This window comes from Leuciscus leuciscus (genome assembly GCF_965113295.1).
Source record: "Leuciscus leuciscus genome assembly, chromosome: 1".
Classification (NCBI taxonomy): domain Eukaryota; kingdom Metazoa; phylum Chordata; class Actinopteri; order Cypriniformes; family Leuciscidae; genus Leuciscus; species Leuciscus leuciscus.
In genome coordinates this window covers 71,484,140-71,502,968 of record NC_138725.1, presented here as the reverse complement: position 1 = coordinate 71,502,968, position 18,829 = coordinate 71,484,140, and the positions used below count along the sequence as shown (strand labels likewise).

Genomic DNA, 18,829 nt, shown 5'->3' with positions numbered 1-18,829 from the left:
CACACAGAAGTCACCAGTACAGTCTGTGGAACAAGTGCGACGACGAGAGGGAGGGCAGAGGAGTCTTTATACTGCTTTCAAGGTCTTCTGCTTACAGGCCCTTATCTAAACAAGGGAAGGTTTCTCTGCTAGTCATCTAATCCTGCTGAGTTTATTCTTACAAACTCACAAGTTCTAAATTGGACGACCTCTGACCCTTTTCAATCTGTCTCCTCCTGACGTCTCACCTGTTACCCAGTGTTAAGAGAAACACACACACATTATTCAACAATGGCCAGACCACGTACAGTCTAGCAAGGGTCATTTCAATGTCTTACTGAAAGTAAATGAAAATCAATACTGCAAATCAATGAAAATCTAAATTTTCCATTACAAAGAGTCTCTGTATCTCACTGTCACTGATTTAACGTGCAGCTCAAAGTATTCTGGGTAAAATCTCTCTACAATCTGTTCTGAAACATCAACACAGTTTCACTGATGATCCAGAATTAACCCCAAACCCAGGATAGAGCGTCTGAGTGAATGTGGTCTGGACTGTGTGGATGAGGCTCATTGTGTCAGAGACGCTGTAGAAGGACAGAGTTCCTGCACTGTGATCCACATACACTCCTATTCTTCTGCTGATGGGCTTTACAGGGAGAGGAGTGCCTATGTTACTGTGTATGAAAGAGTAACTGGAGGAAGAGCAGACCAAACTCCAGGACTGATCATTAAATCCAAACAAACACTCATAACCCGATCCCTTCCTGCTGATGCTCTTATATGCCACTGATATATACACACCACTATTCCCAGTCCACTCAATCTCCCAGTAACAGCGTCCACACACACTCTCTCTACACAACACCTGCCAATAATAATCAAATCTGTCTGGATGATCAGGATACGGCTGCTCTGTGTCAGTGTAAGTAATCACTCTGTTCCTCTCAGACAGACTGAGGTGTTTATTCACTGTGTTCAGATCCAGAGTGAGCTGATGGGAATCTGATGGAGAGAAAACACATCAGAAAAAGGAATTATGAATCTGTCTGATCTTTTAATGTATCTGAACTCTTCATGAATCAATGTTCAATGTATCATCAGTGTCTCAGTACAGCTGACCAAATATCCTGTGCAAATCATCATTTACATGATCAATTATAAAACTCTTCTATCATGATTTATTTCTCCTTCTACAGGAAGAACATGAACACATTCAGTGAGTTTTTCTGCTTGTTTTCTAGTGACTCACATTGTAGGAAGTCGTTCCTGGTCTTGGGATTCATGTTGGTGAAAGTGACTGTGGAAATAAACAGACATGAACAGTGTGAAGAGAAATGACAAGATAAAATACATTCATTTCTGAGACATTTATAATAAGATGTTCTATAATATTAGATGATGGACTCATTTCTGAGAGCAGATTAATAATCTCCAGGGGCTTCATTTATAAAACACACACATCGGATTGATCCTAAATTCCATGGATTTCATCCTCCGTCATGTGTATATAAACGCTTGTCCACGATGATGAGTCCGTATTTCTGAACCATCAAGAGATATTTGTGGCCGTTCTTTAGTTGGATTTGATGGACTTGAATTTAATGTATTAATAACTGTGATTTAAAACTGAGATGCATTTAAGGACATTTTTGTGCAAATGGATGTTTTATAAATCATAGAAACATTTCAGAAACGGTTGTACGTTCAGATTTGGGATCTTTCTCCACACGTCTGTATAAACGAGGCGCAGGACTTTACCTCCGTCTGAGATCTTCTTGATCTCCTCTTTGCAGAAATCCTCCAGTTTGTCTCTCAGCTGACGGACAGATTCTCTCATGCCATCAAAAGAGGAGAGAGAACTGAAGGAAACGTCGGGTTCGTCTGTAGATTCAGGAGGTGCTGAGAGAGACTGGAAACTCTACAGAAAACAGAAATCAAAACTCATCTCCACACTTCAGCCAATAACCTGCACTATATCAGATCTGAGCGGCTCTTGTTGACTTGACTTCTCTTCAGTGACTCGCTTCAATCCAGCACTTTCACACAATCAGCACATTCTCCTCATATTCATCATTTAATGCTACAAACTCTAGTATTTGACACTTAATAATATCATTTAAATATATATATACTTAAGAGCAGATTGAATGTAATTTTTTCAGACACTTAATTCTTTTTAGAATTAGAATTAAAATAATTATTTTAAATAAATTATAGTCTAAATTTATATTAAATGCAATTAGCTAATATTTAGAGAGCTTTTTGACCAACTTAAGTAGGATTTAAGTATCTTTATATGTAATTTCAGAATACACTAAAGTAAAATATACTCAATGAGATTTCTATTGAAAATTGATTGTTTAATCTTATCAACATTATCAACTTTCAAGATCACCTGACCCAATTTTGATGCCAATTACTGTAATTATTTTAGTAGAAATAAAAGATTTCATTAAAAAGAGGATGGAAAATCTAGTTGGCTGGATATTGATACCATCAAGTTCACTGATTTCATCAAGACAGAAGAAACCAGAAGGAAAAATGAGTTAATATTTAATGGTAAATTTCCCAGGGCTTTGTAAGTGTGTCTCTTTAAACAGAAGATGATCAGATGAGAGTCTGACTGATGATTATATGATAACACAACACTTGACTGAATCTGACTGAATTCCTGACAACATCTCAGTCAACGGCTCATTCTGCTCTCATGAAATGTTTCTCTGTCATAGCAGGATCTTGCTCAAGTCCACTATGATCCTGTTCTTCTAGATCTCTGTTACCTGCAGGAACTGGATGTGATCTTGTGTGTGTGAAAGCTGCTCCAGCTCAGCGTCTCTCCTCCTCAGATCATTGATCTCCTGCTCCAGTCGCTCCAGTCGTCCTTCAGCTCGACTCACTGCAGTCTTTTCCTGATCTCTGATCCGCTGTGTGACCTCAGAGCGGCTTCTCTCAATGGAGCGGATGATCTCAGTGAAGATCCTCTCACTGTCCTCCACTGCTGTCTGTGCAGAGCGCTGTTACACACACATCACAATCACACAGTGGCTTCAGCACGACTGACAGAGTCCAAACTGAGACGTCTCAAACTTCTCTTCTTCTCCAGACTCACCTTATGAGACTTCACAGCCTCTCTCAGATGCTGAAGATCTTTCTGTCTCTGCTGGATTCTCTGACGGATCTTCATCTGCGTCTCCTTCAGCTGTTTCTGGAGGACAAACCAATGACAGGGAATGACACATAAAACTACTGTCATACAAACATTAAAGTTACATGAATCCAGAGTTGGTGAAGTGGTTAAAGATCTTGCATGGTAAGTTTTTACTGTCTGGTTCAAACCACAGATTCATGGTTTCCTGAAATGAATGTCAGCAGTATTTCATCAGTGCCTAGTTTTATATCATTAGTATCATCATTTACTCTCCCTCATGTCGCTCCAAACCTGTATGACTTTCTGTCTATTGTGAGACACAACAGAAGATATTTAGAAGAATGTCTCAGCGGTTTACAGAGGCCAAATAAAATATGGTGACACGTCAATAACATCAAACCTCATTGGTTCTTTCATGTCACAGTCACATGACCAAACACCATGATGTCATGACACAAACACCAGTGAAGTTTGATGTTTTTGATGTCATCATATTTGATTTTGGCTCCACATACATGAGTTTATCAATGATTTGATTTGTGATTAAAAATGTGGCTGTTTTAAAAGTAGCAAATTTTACAGAGTGCACATATTTTGGAAATTATATACTTTAAAAGAATATAATTGTGAAATAAGTGTGAACTGAACGTAATGTTTTCAGACACGTAATTGCATGTTAATTGCTATTAAATGAAAATGTATTTTAGTTTAAAGGGACTCTGTGTAGGAATTTCTCCCATCTAGTGGTGAAATTGTATTTTGCATTCAAATGAATAATGCTCTCCAGCGCCTCACTTTTTCAAATGCGTGTTGCATCTACGGTAGCTGTTATGTACCAAAAAGCTATGACAGGATGTCTTATAATAGCACTTCGAGTTTTTCTTGGTGAAACTGAAACTTGAAACAACGAAAAAAAGATTGTTAGTTATCAATTACTGACTGTGAAAAACATTAACTATGGTAATTAGTAGTAATGCCTTCTTTACTCGTTATATTTTTTGAAGTACGTGCATTGTTAGATATCATCATCATCAGAGCCTTCTCTATCGTTACTTTACTCAATAGCTGCTATTCATCAAAGAGTCTGTTTAACTTTTAACTATAAATGTTCTACTGTCTATATAACATAGCTGCCAACTTTTGAGTTTTGCTTGGAGTGAGATTTATGGAGGAGCGGGGGGTGGGGGGGATATCTACACAAGATAGGCATTAATTTTTCTCAAGAAAAAAACAACTCACCTAATGCTGTAAACATACAGAAAGATACATAATGCGTTTTTTATTATTATAATAACTTTATTTAATGATATAAATACAAATATAATAAATATGTAATATAGTACACATATTTAGCAAAATACTCTTTATAGCTCTTTTTTTCTAGCCAACTAACTGCTAGCCTTTATTATGGTCATTAAATGGCTTTCCTGAGGTAAATGTTGTGACATACATAATTGTTCTCCAGCTGTTTACCATTTGTTTGATTGATTGGTCGATATAATGTATGAGGAATATACATTTCGGTAAGTTGTACTGTATCTTTCAACATTGTTCATTTGTGTTTATTTACTAGCTAGAGATGATCGGTTCACGTGCCGCTAGGGATCCGTCGTGTCACTCGCGTCACATTTACAAGCGCCAAAAACAGTATATATTGTTTGAATTTCGTAATAAAAGTGACAGAATCTGAGAGCTGAGATTTTTTTATATCATAAGTAACCTGCTCTGTCTATTCTGTCAGTCTCCGTGTCCTCTTTGCTTCGCGATAAAGTACAAAACCAAGCAATGAAAAAAAAGCTTGTAATTAAGGCCGTAACATTGACTTACCTGTCGAGAAGAAAGCAGGAAACTTCAGCGTCTCTTTTGAAAGCTTTCTCCTGCGTTAGCTATCCCGACATTAACCCTTGTTTTTGTAATCTCCGGTCACGTTTCCTTTTACGGTCTATTTTGAACTTTTTCGACGACGAGGACTCCTTATCCTGTGACTCAGCATATGTATGAATGAACGGTGTATAAATAACCGTGCAGTGCAGCCTTTTAAACTTGCCGGTGCAGTGACAAGCGCCTCTCACTGCTCTGCTCCTCCGCTTCTGCTGGCTTCAGTCACGTGACGCTGGTTCTGAACGAAAACGCGTTGTGGAAACGCGTTGGCCTAGTACTTTTTGTCCCTCTCTGCTATTATAGTTTTTCAAGATGGCGGAACTACATGGAAGCCTCCGTGGACTTACCCGTCCCATGTATATAAAGATAATAAATTCTTCGTTTACGAGGATTAGTCTGATCATTGGCATAGGTATTTGTACACCATTGAGGGCATATTTATGAATAAAAATATTGATTTTAGATAATAAAATACCTAAAAAGCTACACATAGTCCCTTTAAATGTACATATAAAGCAATTGGCTGAACTTAAAGGGATAGTTCACTTTGAAATTAAATTTTGGTATGTTTTAGCTTACCTCAAGGGCATCCAAGATGTAGGTGTCTTTTTTTCCGCAGTAGTTTCAATTTTGATATTTTTAGGTCAAACCGTTCTTGTCTGTCAGTCATATAATGCAGGTCTATGGTCACTGTCTCAAAGAGCATGCACAGAGTCCAAATTAAACAATTCCCCATCATAAGTACACATTGATGGCCTAAGACACGAAACGAGCGGTTTGTGTGAGAAAACGAACAGTATAGTTTTTACCTCTTGAACACAACCACGTCCAAGTGATCTGAGGGCGCGCGCGCTTCCTGGTGTGTGATGCGTGCGCGCGTTCTGGCTTAGTCTGCGCCGGACGTGATCTCGGATGTGTACAAGAGGTAAAAACGATACTGTTCGTTTTTATCACACAAACCGCTCGTTTCGTGTCTAAGGCCATCACTGTGTACTTACGATGGGGAATTGTATAATTTGGACGATGGGGAATTGTTTTAATTTGGACTCTGTGCATGCTCTTTGAGACAGTGACCATAGACCTGCATTATATGACTGACAGACAAGAACGGTTTGAACTAAAAATATCAAAATTGAAACTACTGCGGAAAAAAAGACACCTACATCTTGGATGCCCTTGAGGTAAGCTAAAACATACCAAAATTTAATTTCAAAGTGAACTATCCCTTTAAGAGTGACTTTTTGACCCACTTAAGCAAGATTTAAGTATATCATGTAATTTCATAATTCTTTTGAGTTAAATTGAAATATTAAATATTATTAAAATGTACTTTAAAGTAAACCTTTCATTTTACATTATAAAAAAGTGTACTTTATAAAGTGTACTTATAAAACAGTAATATGAAAGTTGACTCTCTTTAAGTGCACTTAAGTGGCCTTTCATTTCATTAATATATTATCTGCAAGTACAGGTTTTTTTAAAATATACTTTTAATTTGAAGTACACTACAAGTGCATGTCAATACACTTAATTTGAGTAAATGAGTGAGTAAATAAAGACACTTTCATTTCTGTGTGATCAATCCCTCTCAGTTCATACCTGTTTCTCTGTCCTCTGTTCTGCAGTTGATACAGTGTTGTGGTTTTTATGTTCACTCTCCTTACACCACACACAGATGCACTGTTGATCAGTGATACAGAACATTTCTAGCTCTTTATCATGTTTACGGCAGATCATGTCCTGCAGTCGTCCAGTGGCATCAATCACTTTGTGTGGTTTACGAGAGGGAAATTCCTCATGACGGTCAAAATGAGTTTGACAGTAAGATTCCTGACACACCAGACAGGACTTGACGGCTTTGTATTTTCTTCCAGTACAGACGTCACACTGCACGTCTCCAGATCCAGCGTAACAGTCAGCAGGAAGTTTAGTCTTCTTCAGTTTCTCCACCAGTTCAGCCAGAATGGTGTTTTTAGCTAAAGCAGGTCTTGGACTGAAGGTCTGTCTGCACTGAGGGCAGCTGTAGACTCTCTTCTCATCCTCCTGATCCCAGCAGTCTGTAATACAGATCTTACAGTAACTGTGTCCACAGTGGATAGTCACTGGATCCTTCAGGAGATCCAGACACACTGAACACATGAACTCATCCTGAGAAATTCTAGCTTCTGCCATTTTACTGCATGAATACAGAGAGACACAAACACACAACAGCTCAACAATACTTCAGTTTCTGTTTCTCTGAACTGAGGAGTTGAAATAGTTTCCTGCTTCTGTGTTTGAGTGACGTGTGTAAAACAGGAGTGTCTGTAAAGCAGCTTCCTCATTCCTGGTGAAGGAGAGTCACTTTACTGCTGTGTTTATGTGCTCTAGTGCAGTCAAAAACATTGTAAGTATACGAGTTCCAAGCACATGAAGAAATCAATACCTTAAATTCTGTGTTATACAGTAGGGAGAGCGGGGTAAGTTGTCACCGATTCATAACAAAATCAAATAGCCACTTTGTGTGACTTCTTCGTCTATAGTCAACTTCCTGTTCACATGTGGTCAAGATCTAATCTGAGGTTAGCACAATTTTCTTATTTTTCTGCTTAAAAAAGTAAAACATTGAATATAGCCTGTTTTTCATGCAATAAACCCTTTAAACTGTGATTTTAAGCTTGTTTTTATTATTATTAATGTTATTATTATTAATAATAATAATTTTGCATGCAGCTACCACACACAAATATAATTCAATAGCAATTACAATATTTGATGATTTTATTTATTTATTTATTGCAAAACTGTGCAGCCCTTTCCTATATCTCTATCTATCGCCCCCCGGTGACTGGTCCTAGTATAGGTCATAAGCCCCGCCTCCCCGTGTTATTCAACAGGACTTGAGACCAACTAAACAATTTAATTACACTTCAAATATCTTTTTTTCCGAAGGTGGTTTCTGTCTTTTACTGTAGTTTATATAATTTATAGTAATAGTAGTAATAGTAGTAATATATTATTTAAAATAAGCTTGTTTTTAGTTATTTGATGCTATAAAAATGGTGGTGTGTTATGATTGACAGCTGTGATTGACAGGTTAACTGAGCGAAGTAGTCACTGAAGCACCAACAGACTTTTTTTCGGGATCTTCGGAGGACTGAGGAGATTGGAGCTTTAAATTTAATATCTAAATTTCTATAATTAATTATTTCACACCGAGAGTGAGGGCGGGGCGTTGATTTCACGGCTTTACTTCCTGCTCACTACTGCGCAGGTCTGGTCACGAAATCGCTACTGCGCAGACTCAAGTCCCAAGATGTCAGCGCCATATCGGGACACTGGCGGCTTCACTTCTCACCAATGGAAGAGAGCGAAGGGGTGTCGTCCATATTTTTTTACAGTCTATCTGAGGGATGGAGGTATGGATATCTATCTATACAGATGCACAAACAATATCAAACGTTACAGATAAAATAGTACTGAATTATGTGTGTTACACACAAGTGTTACAACTAACCCTCTGTCTGTTACAATTAACCCCGCATATGGGTTGTAACAGTTGTAATAAAAGTTGTAACATTTGCACTTCTGTCACTTTCAGTGCAACTGTATGTAAATGGTAGGTCCTAGAAAAAAACTTTAAGTGTTCGTAGCAGAGATGTCTATGTTGCTTGTGTAAATTTTTTGTATTAACCTAACTTAATTTTTTATTTTTTTTTATTTGAGCCAAAACCAAAATGTGTTAGGTTGTGCCCCGCTCTCTGCTATGTATGTTGCTTGTTTTTAGTAGTTTATTAATTTGAGCAAAATATAAAAATGGCCCATTCTTTTCTTAAGAATTAAACCTGCACCTCCAGTGTGTTTTCTCAGTCCCAAGGCCTTCTATGTACCATAAACGTAGGTGTCTAAATGTAAAATAAATAAATACATAAAAATAGCTTTATAAAACATTTGATCTAACCTTTTATATTCATATATAGTTGGTAGAAATATTTACTTTTTTTTTAGGTAAACATTCTTAGACAGAAAGATTCTCATCTTTGTTGTCTATTTTGAGTATTTAGGATGTAATTTAAAAAAATATTTTTTACAAAGTACTACGACTAGAAATGTATAACTGTTCCAAAAAAGTATTGTCCAGACCTGATCACATCCCAGATAGCAAAATGTGTCTGGCCCACCTCTGGGCCTCATCCTTGCTTCATTCTGGCCCAGTTCTGGCTGGGTCTCCGGCCCAAAACTGGCACAACACACTGAAAACGGACACAAACAATTTCCTCCGGCCCAGATGTGGCCCACACCCTGTAAAATGACTCTTATTTATCAATATGGCCCAGGTCTGGCCCAGGCACTGTAAGACAGATCTGGCTGAGAGTCGGCTGGGTCCCCGGGGACAGATGTGGCCCAGAAACTGGCAGTGAAACACAAATTCAACCATTTAAAAAGATTAAGGGTTTTTATTATAAAATTAACAAATACACTTTAATATAAACATGTATTAACAATGAACACTATGATTTTAACATTTATTAACAACACACTTTTGAAACCACAAAATAACAAGTAAATTATATTGACTGTATATGATTAAAAGAAAAACATCATTCTCTTTCACACACATAAACTATCTTTCACTCTCTTTAACACTAAATAATTTCCTTTTGCAAATGTCGTCACCTTTAAACACATAGCGCTATATGCAGTAAAAACTGTTTCAAAGCAGCTTTACAGGGTTAAACATGAAAATGATCAATCATGCAAACAGAGTTCAGTTTGGCTGTAAAGCTGCTCTAAAAAGAAAATAGTGTCATTGTTCAGCTGAATTCAGTCCAGTGTTGATTCAGTTCTGTTCAATAACTGTATAAAGTATATCAATTATAAAAAGACTATTAAGTTGACATTATCTGCAGACATTATAAGACAGATTTGAGAAGTTGCAAATGCCTAATTGAGGTTGTGCTGCGAATGTGAATGAAAGAATACGAGTTTGTGTCTGTCATTGTATTTCTGTGAATGGCATTTTAACATTTATAACTACTTGTCTGCTGCTTCATATTCAGAATACAGGTTTGTGACTGTTGTTAGCGAAGGCAAATCTCAACATTCAACTTCAGATTTTTATTTTACAGATTTTCACATTGGAGCTGAATGTAAACTTTAGCGTACAAGTACAAATATTTAAGTTTTCAAATTCACATCTACATGTTCTCCAGTTTTGCTAGTCCTTTACCTTCATAAGATCGCGCCGGCGTTGGTGAGAGGGGAGTTGAAGCTGGCCGTTGGGTCTGTGCGGAGGACTGGTCTGGTTCTCGTGGATCTGATCCGATGACTGTGCCGAGGACTGTTGTGTCAACAAGGTCTTCACGGCGTTTGTTTCTAGGTCTCGTCTAGTTGTGATGTTCTCGTCTGGCATTCAGGGCTGTTGTGGTCATCTTAGGGAGCAGGTCCACCATCTGGTCTGGATATGGACTAGATCTGGCTGACTACAGTAACCTTGGGATGAGAATGAGACAGAGACTAATATTAGCGTAGATTACATTCTTCTTTGATGTAATAAGTACATTCGGTGTTATGGGAAGTGTTTCCGGTTTTGCTTGACCTAATTTATGCAGCCTAAGAATACTGTAAGGGATTTGAATTATAGAAATGTGATAGTGTGTTATGTTTATGCTAGGTTATAGAGGTGTGTTTTTAATATAGATTTAAACTGACAGAGTGTGTCTGCCTCCTGATCAACACTAGGAAGACTTATCTTGTGTCGGCCCCTCGATCTGCTGCCAGTTCATGATCCCTCGATCTCCATTTCAGCAGCATTAGCCGTGAGGGTTTCTCTGAACTGCATCTTTTGAATCAAGGAATACATATTTCGAGGTCATTATTAAATCTGAAGCATGCATAGGTTTGATAAATGTTATTGCCCGAGTTTACACAGCAGTTTCGTGTAAAATATGGGTAACACTTTACAATAAGGTCTGATTTGTTAACATTAGTTAATGTGTTAATAACATTACCAATGTTTTATTACAGTATTTATTCATCTTTGTTAACATTAGTTTATAAAAATACAAATGTTCATCATGTGTTCTTGTTAGTTCACAGTGCATTAACTAATGTTAAAAAATACAACCTTTGATTTTAATAATATATTAGTGAATGTCAAAGTGAAAATTAACTAAGATTTATCAATTCTGAAGTATTCTGCATTCTAAGTCTATGTTAACTAATGTTGTTAACTAATATTAACAAATGAAACCTTATTGTAAAGCGTTACTAAGACTGTAAAAGTTTTGGTATCAGATTCCAAACGTTCAGATGAAACTTCAGTTCATGTTCGCTTATAATCATAGTAACATCCCGACTGCAGTAACATGTGAAGTACTACCATTTTAATCACATTATAGTGATATTATTCGCTTTAATATTTTTCTCTCACTCTAAAGAGCACCTGCTCTAAAGCAGATTATGTAACATTCAAGAACACAAGATAAAGATTAATAAGCTGCACTTATCTATAACGCTTCTCCGTTTCAGAGCTCCCCACAGGAGTGTTGCAACTAAATAAATCTTATTTTTCTAGGTTCTAGGGTGAGTGGATATCCGGGGCTTAGCCCAGAGAAATCCATGTATGTGTCAGGATACAAGGGATAAACTTTAAATAAAATGTTTTGAATTCGTTTTTTTTTTTTTTTTTTTAAACAAGGTAAATCTTCTCATCATCATAACAGCTCTCCTTTTGATTTGGGCTGCTGGGGAACATGTCAGTATTTAGCATCTTGAACACACTAAATAACTGTCAGGAATTACTTCTTTCTCCTTCCTTCTGTTCAAGAAGTTATTTGCCACCAGGAGCTCCTCTGACTGCAACTCTATTTTATAATGTCTGGCAAGAATCTTGAGAGAGTCTTCATCAAGAAAGCTGTCTGATGCTGGATGGCAGGCTTGAATGCCCTTCATAAGATCTCCTCCTACTCCTGAGAAACGGTTGTCAATCTCTTGCATCATTCGGTCAAGGCAAGGGTAGTACAATGTACACATGTGGTCATGTGAAGAACTGATTTCTGAGGTTGTCCTACATGCTGTTTCCACCAATAATCCACCAATAAACCACTAATCATCAAGCCTCTTCTGTTTCTGTCTAAAACCTGCAGAAGGTTCTGGATGTTATTTACCTCACACAAGGCCTTTGTTTTTGAACATAACTCTGTATCTCTCTGAGCTGAGCGTTGTTCTTTAAGAGAGTCGCTGTTTTGTATTGAACTGCTTGTCCCAGGTCTATGGTTTCCCCTCTGCAGGAATTTGTGGAGGCCTTCAGTGATGGATAGAAGTCTATGAAACATCATGTAGACAGTGTTAAAGTTGCTGAGTTTGGACCGGAGGCCTACAGCCATTGGTGTTGTAATTTTGTCAAGACATTGCAGAATAGCACAGAAATGGTCAATTACAGCTCTCACAGACTTCACCTGACATGCCCAACGTGTTGTTGACAGCTGTACCAGCTCAGATGATTGTAGTCCAAGCTGTTTTTGAACATCAGTAAACTTTTGGTGATTAACTAGAGATGCACTGAAAAATGAATAAAGGCTCTCCAGTAAATCAAAAAAGTTGGTGGCTTCTGGTATTGCCTTGCATGCATGGCACAGCACAAGATTTAATTCATGTACATAACAGTGAAGGTACGCCGCTTCTGGGTGACGTTCTCTGAAACGGGCCTGTACGCCCCTCACAGCTCCTCTCATGACTGCAGCTCCGTCATATGCATGTGCAACACACAGAAGATGGTCAATTTTATGTGATTTCAATGTTTGCTCTATTGCACCAGTGATGGATTGTGCATCAAAAGCAAACAGTTTGCTGAAACCAAGCACATTTTCCTTGATTCTGCCCTCAGACGTAACGTAACGCACACATACTGCCAGTTGTTCAGAGTGCCTGTCCCGTGCCTCATCTGCCATCAGACCACACATCTTTGAATTTCTCATTTCTTTTATGATGCTTTCTGTGACCTCTTCTGAAATACATGCAATCATTTCATTTAGCGATGAGTGAGACAGGTAGGGAGCATGGGATGGAGCGTTGTACTGCTGTAGAAATGGGTCAAACTGTGTGAGAAGTTTCATGCACTCAAGGAAGTTTCCCTGATTTTGACTCTGGCTCTGTTCATCATGTCCACGGACTGCAATCCCCTGCTTCCCCAGAAATGACGTCACAGCAACAACACGATGGAGGTATTCACGTCTCTCAGTTATTTCTCCTACACTGGCTCTATGAAGCTGTTCTGTAATATCTCCATGTGTTTGAGTTGTTTTGTAGCTCTTCCAGCATGTCATGGAAGCCTTACGAAGACTACTTTGTTCATGCTCTCTGAATGATTCTAAAGCCTTTTTCCAGTTGGAGAAACCTGCACTTGTTAATGTGTCTTTGCTGTTTCGGATATGATGCTTCCCAAAGAGACGACAAGAAAAGCAGAATGCAGAATTTCTGGATACGGAATCCTCAAGCCACTGAAATTCATCCGGCCAAGTCTTATTAAAAGCTCTCTGCTGTGTTCCAGATTGGGTAAAGGGAAACTGCTGGAGCTTCACGTGTTTTGGGCCTGTCTCCAGTGTTCCTAGATCATCCCTTTCACCTTCTAAAGCCTCTTCTTTCCTTGCTGACTCATCTGAGACATGGTCAAATAGCAAGCTCAGCTCTATTATTGTTTTAATAAATAGCCATCACTTAACAACATGATTTTTGTGAGAATAGATAAAAAAAGGTGAATAAAGAATCTCTATAATAACAAAAAAAATCTTCACCCATTCTTTATGCATATATTACATTTTATAGGCTACCTTATTTATACACTCACATACATAATACACACACACAAACACAATTATAAACGCAGGGCTCTATACACTTATATTTTTGAAGGAGCACTTGTACATGCATTTACACAGCACTTACAAATTGCATAAATAATCTTATGAGGCTAATGTCTCAAATATAAAATTTGGAATACAGAAATATGAAATGATGAAAAAATTTGAATGGTACTTTGCCACTAGGTGGCGGCAAGCCACTGCCATAATGAGTGAGTCGGTCAGTCATTTATTCAATCGAGTCGTTCAAAACAGATTATTCATTCAGAAAGAAAAGTAAGAAACTGTTTTTATGAATGCGTCAGTGAATCATTTACTCAAGCAAATTCATTCCGTAAACACCGCTGTGTGCTGCTGCAGAACACAACAACATGCTTTGTTTGGAACCATTTTCGTTAGTTTCACGAAAAGTCTGCCACAGACCATACTAACCAAACATATAACCACTCTAAATACGTACGTGTGTGTGTGTGTGTGTGTGTGTGTGTGTGTGTGTGTGTGTGTGTCCTCAATTGTTAACTGTTAGATGTTCAAAATGTAAATCAGAGTCAGACACAATGTAAAACCGAATAAGAAATATACTATGATTAAAAGTTACAGATACCTGAAGCTGTTTTATCATGGCGTTTAAGTGCTGGGGGTGTTTTACTTCCTTTTTTTCTTTTTTCTTTTTTTTTTGAAATTTTTTGAAATATCCATTTTAATTTTCAAATAAATTGATCTAGTAAAATACTACATGCCAACAAACCGCCTGGCTCCAAAAGATCTCATTTCATTGGCTGGATCGTACAGACGCTTAACTTCTCATCGATGGTTGGCCAGTGAACTGTCACTAGGCCTATAATGAGTTGTTGTCTCTGCAGATGTAATGCAGCAAACGCGTGGTGGTCAGTTTAGTTCGATTCACAAATAAATGACTCTTTTGAAAGATTAGTGAATCAAATCTGAAAGACTTGCCTATAGGCTATAGTCTAACTATGGCGCCGAAAGCGTAACGCTTGTCCAACTCCAATGATTCGATAACTAATCACTCGTTAGGTTAGGTTAGGTTAGGTTAGGCTACTTTATTGGTGCCCGTAGGTAAACTAGTTTTACAGTCTGAGAGGCAGGACATCCTTAAAACTTTGTTGACCACAACATAACATGCAACACACAAAACATTAAAACATATAAAAACAAGTAGCCTAGTAAAACAAAAAAGGAGCAACAGAGAACAGTACATGACCAGAGTGCTTGTGCGTTTTGTGCAAATCATTTTACAGTTTGTTTAACAGAGTGATTGCCGCTGGTACAAAACTGTTTTTAAATCTTGTGGTTCTGTAACCAGGAACTTTTAGCCTCCGTCCAGACGGGAGATACTGGAATTCCCTATTCAGAGGATGTACAGTAGGCTATCTTTTTTGATAGCTATAGCTAGCCGCTGTAGTTGTTTAGCATACAGGGATGTGGGGTGCAGCTGGGACTCCCCAGTCAGCTTACTTGCCCATTTTACAATTTGGTTTAGGCGATTCTTGTGCTTGACTGAGACACAACCAAACCATGCCACTAGGGAGAAAGATATGATGGTTTCAATAAAAGCATGATGGAATAATGTCATCATAGTCTTGTCTATATTGAAATGGTATAATTTTCTCAAACAGTATAGATGCTGTTGTCCTTTTTTACAGACAGCCTCACAATTCTCCTGGAAATTTAATTTAGAGTCAATATTTGTCCCTAGGTATCTATAGGAGTGTACTTGATCCACTAGTTGACCATTTATAGTTATAGCCTCATATCCTGGAGTTTTTCCAAAATCAATGTACATATCCTTTGTTTTGGATATGTTCAATTCAAGGTGTGACTCCTCGCACCATTGGACAAAGTCTTCAATTATTGGACCATGGCCTCTATCATTTTTATGGAGCAGACTCACTATAACGGAGTCGTCCGCATATTTAATAATGGTCCTATTTACATATTTGCTCTGACACATGTTTGTATATAGAATGAACAGAAGGGGTGAAAGTATACACCCCTGTGGTGAACCTGTAGAAGAGCAAAGCTGACCAGACAGAGCTCCATTCACCTTTACTCTCTGTGTCCTGTTTGTTAAAAAATCCAGAATCCAACCAACAAGATTAGGACAAAAATCATATTGCTCAATAAGACGGTTGGCTAAAATATACGGTTGAATTGTATTAAAAGCATATGAAAAATCAATAAAAAGAATTTGTGCATGGGACCCACTTCCCTCAAGATGTTTGAGGAGCAAATGAAGCAGAGTGAGAGTGGCATCTTCTACACCCCTGCGTGGCTTGTAGGCAAATTGCATGGGATCCAATGCATGTTCAGTTATCTTTAAAATATGTGGCCTTATCAATTTTTCAAAATGTTTCATTAAAATTGAAGTGAGAGCGACAGGTCTAAAATCACTGAGAGTTTTAGAACTACTACATTTTGGAACTGGGACCACTACCGCATCCTTCCAAATGTTTGGTACATGTTGCGTCTGCAGGGATTTATTAAAAATATATTGGAATATGTGACTCAGCTCTCTTGTACATGTTTTGATCACACTCCCACAAATGTTATCAGGTCCATGACTTTTATTGATCTTTGTCCTACTAAAGACATTTTCAACATCTTTATATGTGATGTTGAAATATTGATTATCGTTGAGTTTGTGTTGGAGTCCTTGGACCTCCTGGCTAAAATCAGACTTGTCAAAACGTGTATAAAAAGAGTTAAAAGCATTGGCAAGCTCCGCTTCAGATCCAAAACCCTCTGGAAAGACATGGCTATTACTGTGCTTCTGGGTACCTGCTATCGTTTTCATACAGGACCAAGCAGAGCCAAGGTTATTTTCAGCAAGACTTTTTTCAAGTGTAGACTTATATCTTTGTTTTGCTTTATATATCTCACCTTTAAGCTCTTTAGTGGCTACATGTAGATCAGAGGCAGTTCCCTGCTTATGAGCATGTCTTTTTTTTTCTGTATACTATCTTTTATAGACCTATTCACCCATGGTTTATTATTAGGGTATATCTTTACTTGTTTGCAGGGTATAATCATATCTCAACAAAAGGCCGCATATGAACAAACAGCATCAGTCATTTCATCCAAGTCCTTGCAGGATTCTTTAAAAATATCCCAGTCTGTGCAATCGTAACACTCCTGGAGGCACATAACTGATTCCTCAGTCCATTCTTGTACTGCCTTGGTTTGCACTTTTTCCCTTCTCAGGACAGTACGATAAGTGGGGAGGAGTTGTATATAGTTATGGTCTGCGGAGCCCAGTGGGGGGAGTGGCATCGATTTATAAGTGTCCTTTATTGTGCCATAGCAAAGATCCAGTGTCTTTCCTCGCCTGGTAGGACAGGTGACATACTGGTAAAAATCTCTCAAAGTCTTTTTCAGGGTGACATGGTTAAAGTCGCCCAGGATAAAGTTTGGCGCGTCTGGGGAGAGTGACTGTAGTTTCTGCACTACGTCAGAAATCACAGTGCAAGCGGTGGTGGGATTTGCCCTCGGGTGTATGTACACGACTGTTAAGAAAATTTGTGGAAACTCCCAAAATGGTCATAATGACACAGACACAGTTCGATATCGGGCAGGCATATTTTTTCTCTAACTGTCACAGAGGTACAATACCGTCTATTAAAGTACACACATACCCCTCCACCCAGAGTCTTTCCCGTTGCACTGGCCTCCCGGTCCATCCGAACAGGTGATCCAAAGCCATCAATCCACAGGTCTCGGTCTTGATCCCGGTTGGACAACCAGTTCTCCGTGAAGGCCAGGGCGCAGCATTCCATGAAATCCTTCTGTAGCTGGACATTTCCCTGGAGTTCATTCACCTTGTTCCTAAGGGTGGATGAACATTCCCCATTATCATCGTGGGCAGGGGGATCCGTCTCATTCCCTGCTTTCTCAGGCGTAGTCTGACGCCTCCGCGTTTTCCCCGCTTCCTCTTTTTTCTCTGCCATGTCGAGGATCCGGCCCTATAATCCTTTCGTATACAGTCTGGTAAGTGTAAGGTTATATCTGATACACTAGGCAGGTTCCCAGAGCTAAGATGAAGCGATTGGTCTCTGCTGTACTGTGTTCTTCCTTGGGTAGCTCTGCTTTGAATCCTGGGCAAACATGATAGAATCCATGTCACAACCAGGTAGAAAAGTTCCATTTTTAGGTTGACACCTTCAGTTGGAGAATAGCTGCTCGGTAGGAAGTCTCAGACAAACTTTGTTGGAAAATATGAATTGACTGACTAAATTTGAGCAAACAAAATGGAATATAACTAAATATCATATGATTAGCCAAGATAACAGTGCACTGGATACAGCTCAGCAGCTTTTCTAAGAAAAAAATACACAATCATCCTAAAAAGAGACCGTAGACCTTCTCATCAACACCCGTACCTCCGCGACCGAATGAGTATTCTGACGTTACGTAATTATCATCGCAAACATCTAGATATAAAAAAAAACAGAACAACAAATGAATTAAATTACTTCATTTTTTTTTTTTTTTGCTGAATGATTCCTCTCGAAAACGATGGTCTGCATCTGCAGGATCTTCCTCAGGATTTAAATGAACCAACACCTTTTTTCTGGCGGCTGATTTCTTTAATTCTAGTAGTGTTATGTAATCCATATTACAATGTATTGTTTTATCAATTATTTGGCCCACCTCAACTAGAGTGTGGAGCAATCACTAATATATCCTTTTGGAATTGGGCTTTACTTCTTTCTTCTTCTTAAAAAAAAAAAAAAATTATTTTAAACATCTTTTGATGTCTTATGCCTGATTTGCTGATGATTAAACATTTTTGACTGATATCAACAGCACTAATGAACAACAAGCACACCTGTAACAAAATCTTTTAATTGAAAGGCAACACAATGAGGGTTTATGCAAATCCAATCTAATATGTTCGGGCACTAATATTGTCTGTTCTGGGCCACTGCTGTAACATTACATCCAATAGAACATCAGA

At 38.3% G+C, this 18,829-nt stretch overlaps 1 protein-coding gene across 1 annotated transcript; it reads right to left on the bottom strand.

The window, feature by feature from the left end:
- Positions 1-460: 460 nt before the first annotated feature.
- On the bottom strand, positions 461-17,819 carry LOC309499314 (tripartite motif-containing protein 16-like; the record flags this gene model as incomplete). Its single annotated transcript, XM_082170545.1, has 8 exons — positions 461-805; positions 917-984; positions 1,232-1,279; positions 1,741-1,900; positions 2,763-2,996; positions 3,092-3,187; positions 6,611-7,120; positions 17,508-17,819. The coding sequence occupies 8 exons, from the start codon at positions 17,817-17,819 to the stop codon at positions 461-463; spliced, it is 1,773 nt and encodes a 590-aa protein (XP_082026671.1).
- Positions 17,820-18,829: the final 1,010 nt, after the last annotated feature.